General features: G+C 53.3%; 1 protein-coding gene across 6 annotated transcripts in view; it reads right to left on the reverse strand.

The window, feature by feature from the left end:
* The window catches only part of GPAT2 (glycerol-3-phosphate acyltransferase 2, mitochondrial), a 16,051-nt gene that overhangs the window by 9,740 nt on the left and 2,394 nt on the right, over positions 1-3,917 (reverse strand). For 4 of the 6 annotated variants that reach the window (XR_001369609.2, XR_003547532.1, XM_006166547.2 and 1 more), the window contains exons 2-6: positions 3,224-3,351; positions 2,995-3,108; positions 2,066-2,139; positions 1,638-1,742; positions 1,306-1,434 (exon numbers count right to left, since the gene is read on the reverse strand). Coding sequence is in view for 4 of the 6 variants with exons in the window: in XM_006166547.2 (XP_006166609.1) it covers positions 1,306-1,434; positions 1,638-1,742; positions 2,066-2,139; positions 2,995-3,108; positions 3,224-3,286 (485 nt within the window). In the remaining 2 variants the exon portion in view is untranslated. The remainder of the gene's footprint in view (positions 1-1,305; positions 1,435-1,637; positions 1,743-2,065; positions 2,140-2,994; positions 3,109-3,223; positions 3,352-3,917) is intronic. The other 2 variants (XM_014583445.1, XM_027767522.1) reach the window with 2 other exon arrangements.

The raw sequence follows: 3,917 nt of genomic DNA on the forward strand, positions 1-3,917 counted from the left end.
CAGAAGATGATAGTGAGGCTCAGAAGTCACACAACTGGCTAGTGGAGAACGGTAAGGGGTGGTGCTAGGACCAGAAGGAGGGCCTAAAACCACAGCCGACATTCACAAGGCACTGATCCCTCCCAGGACCTCACGGTACTGCTGCCTCACGTCAGATTCAGGCCATCTGCCTCCACCTTCCCCAGAAGAGACCGGAGGGCCAAGACTCTCCAGGCAGAATCCAGCCTGGCCTTTGTGAACTGCCAGGAAAGGTGGAATGCAAGAGTAATGCAAAGGGAACTTCATGGACAAAGTCCCCGGAGGGGTAGTGAGCCCAAGACAGAACCGAGGAACTTTTTTTTAAAGGACTTTGTCATTGAACACATACGCTCACCAGAGAGAGAGAGATGGAAAGGGAAAGTGAGAACTCACCCACTAGGTGAGATACCCACACCACAATCCTTTATACTCCATCTCCCCTGAGGACTTTGGGCACACATGCACAAGTACACCCCCAGCATGATTTTTAAGCCACCAGGTCGAGGATTCGTACTGTGGTTGACCACATGAGAGTCCTGCACTTTAACCACTGTGCCACCTGCTGGCCCCTAGAGGGCCATCTTTAACTGAGGACAGAAGTTCAGTTGCAGGTATTAGGGAGATGTGATACATAACCAGCAAGTTCCCATCCATGGCTTCTGTTTCTCCACAAAGAATCAGATGGGGGCATCAGCTGACCCTGGGTAACTCTGAAGCCAACAAAACAGCCTTCCAGAAGGTCTCCTGCTCTCTACTCCTGACCCGAATTTATCATGCAGTCACTTAAAACCTCCTCACTGTTTTCACACACTTGAAAAGCCGTTCTAAACTTCTCATATGGCCCTGCTTGTTCTGGTCCCTTCTGCCTCTCACATTCATACCAGAAGCTCTCCCGTCCCTTGCCAGCTTCCAACACACCGGGTCCTGTGCTTCCTGCCCAGGGCCAAGCTCATGCTATTCCCTCTACCAAGACTGTTACCACCCCCATTCTCATACTCCCACTTGGCTCCTTTCTATCCTTTTGGCTCTGACTTACAAGCTTCTCCCTCCTCTAGGTATTCTAGTCTCAGCCCTTGTCCCCTCTTTCTTACACGGTGTGTACCTTTGCTAGCCCCGAACAAAGTCCTGCAACTAGCAGGAGCTGAGAGATGCTGGTGACGGTGGGAAGTGGAGGCAGGGTAAACACCGTCCAGCTCCCCAGGAGGCGAGTCCTGCCCAACCAAAACCCACTCTTCCAGAGGGGCAGAGCTCTGGCCTAGAGAAAAGTGCCCCTCAGTGTAGAGTTACCTGAGCAGGAAGGGCCGGGGTGGGGCCTGGATGTGGCCCAGAATGCGATATACCTCTTTCTTCATAAGGTCGGGCACACGGCCTTCCCCAGCTCCACCAGGGGCCCTCCCTGAGAGGACGTCCTGTACCCTGCAGTGGTAGAAATACAGTCAGAGACCTTAGGCCTTTCAGGTCAGGGCCTCAGTCTTTATCCTTCTTCCCTAAGAATGGGCCTCAGGGAAAGTTGACCCTGTAGAATTTTGCCACAACCAGCCCTCTCAACCTGGAGCCCTTGTCGCCCCTTGAGAGACCCTAGAAGTGTCAGTCAGACCCCAACCCAGCCCAGTCCTCACTCAGCGCTTTCCATAATCTTCTGTGAAGTATCCTGGCAGGAAGGTATGTGCTGCTCCAGGGACCACAGGAAATAGCAGAGCCTTCGAACCAGCCAGCCCCGAAACCTGGGCACAGACCCAGGGCAGGGGGAAATTCATTCAGCGGTCCCTTCACACCCCAGCCCTGCATCTAGCCATTCTGCAGCCCATTCACACCTCTCTCCCCACTGAAGAGAGGACAGGTTCACAGAGTGGGCCATCCACACCTGCTCAAGGGGACTGCAGGGATTCTCCAAACCTGCCTCTCCTTGCCTGTGGGCAGGGAGCAGAGGTCAGAGCCCTTCTTTTTCCATTGGAGGAAGAAAATGGCACCCGGAAGCAAGGCCCCAACTGCCCTATACCCAAGGGAACCTGTACAACCCCCAGCCCCATCCCTTAACCCCAAATACCTGGTATTCTCCTCCTTCACAAGAATCACATCGCAGAAGCCTAGATCCATTATGCTTTTGTGAAAGAGGGACTCCTGCCAAAAGGGCACAGGGACAGGACATCCTGGGGGGCCATGACAAATTGACACATACACACACAAAAAGCCCCCACCCTGCCCCTTTGAAGCCAGTAGCCTACTGGGTTTCCAGAAAAAAGGATTTAGCACAGCATTTCCAAAGAGATAACTGACAGAAATCCTAATGCCGGTTCAGGAAAATGGATCCACACTCGAAATGAAGGCACAGCATCCCATTCAGAAGCGCCCCTTTCAGAGTGGCATACAGTTTCTAAAGTTCTCTCCTCAGCAGAGAACATGCAGCCTGGCTGGCTCTCCATCACCAGTCGGGGACCCCTTACTACCAGCACACAGCACAGACAAAATACGAGGTCTTTGAGCATCTGGTGAGCACTAGGTAAGACCGAGGGAGAGTGTCCCCAAGCAGAAGAACAGGACTCGGGCAGGGATGGTTTGACCGCAGCTCTCTGGGCACACCTACCCCATTAGGCCCCTCTGCACTTACCCACCCAACACCTCCAGGCCTGGGAGCCAGCCACAGCTCAGCAACAGCCAATACCAGTGCACCCATTCCCAGAAGGACAAAAGCCGAGGCATTTGCCTCAGAGGGCCGAGATCAGATGATTAAAAAGGGTCAACAAGTGGCACGGTGGTTAAGGAGCTGGAATTCCCACATGACCAGCCATGGTGTGTGTCTCGGACCTGGCGGCTTGCTTTCTCTCTCTCTCTTTCTCTGGCAAAACTCATGTGAAAAATAATATTAACAATAATAATTATAAATAAATCTTTTTTTTTTTAAAGGAGCAGTTTGCCAGGCCCTCATCTGACAGAATTAAGCTTCTCAGGGTGAGGCCTGGCCCCACTGTCACTCACCCAGCTCTTGGGGGTACAGGTCTGGCAGCAGCGACCCACAAAGGGGCGATATTTCCCCAGAAATGGGGTGACAGCCTCCAACTTCGTTCCAAAGCCTGAGGACCACAGGCTGTTCTGAAGAGAGTCACAGGGAGAGGTGAGGGCACTCAGAGTCCTTGGTAGAGGGACAGACACAGGAAGGGAAAGGGGGAGGCCAGAGGGTGACCTAGGAGTGGGAGGGCCGCTGTACCTCCTGACCACCGTGGCTGCTCCTCTGCTGCGTGTGTAATCTGGCTTCTGACATGGTGTCCATGAGGGTCTATGAGACCTGGGAACCAGCCCCCTCTGCTTCTCTTCCTCCCTCCACAGGAACCTGACCTAGGGTAAAATGGAAAGATGAGCCATATAGAGTCTCAGCCACAGTCCAGTCCAGGGGTGACCCCAAGTCTTCCAGGACAGACGACACCCAGGCCAGCAGTGGTGAGGAGAACCCAGGCTGAAAGCTGGGGACTAGCTCAGAGCAAAGCCCTGCCCACACCCAACTGGTCTTGCCAAAGAGCCGGTCAATAAGCCTCGGTGTCAGGCCAGCTGGTGGTGCTGTGGATAAGGTGCTGGATCCAACATGGCCGACTGGGATTCCAGTCCGGGACTGAGCAGCTTGAAATACATGCAGGCATATGTGTATGCATGTCCCAAATCCAAAAATGAGAATGGTGATGGGACAGTGATGCGGTTATCATCCTGGAAGGTTCGTTCTCTCTCTCCCTCTCTCTCTGGCAAGAATGCATGCCCTATAGCAAATTAAAAAATGCAAACAAAAACCATCTCCATATCCACATCAGGGGCTCCTTCAGGCCAACCAGAGGGAGGTCAGTTATCTTCCCATTAACAGCCACCCTGCCATCTCCTGCACATCTCCTGGGAGCCTGTACTGGAGACTCTGA

This window comes from Tupaia chinensis, unplaced genomic scaffold, assembly GCF_000334495.1.
Source record: "Tupaia chinensis unplaced genomic scaffold, TupChi_1.0 Scaffold144276_1, whole genome shotgun sequence".
In the NCBI taxonomy this organism is placed as follows: Eukaryota; Metazoa; Chordata; class Mammalia; order Scandentia; family Tupaiidae; genus Tupaia; species Tupaia belangeri.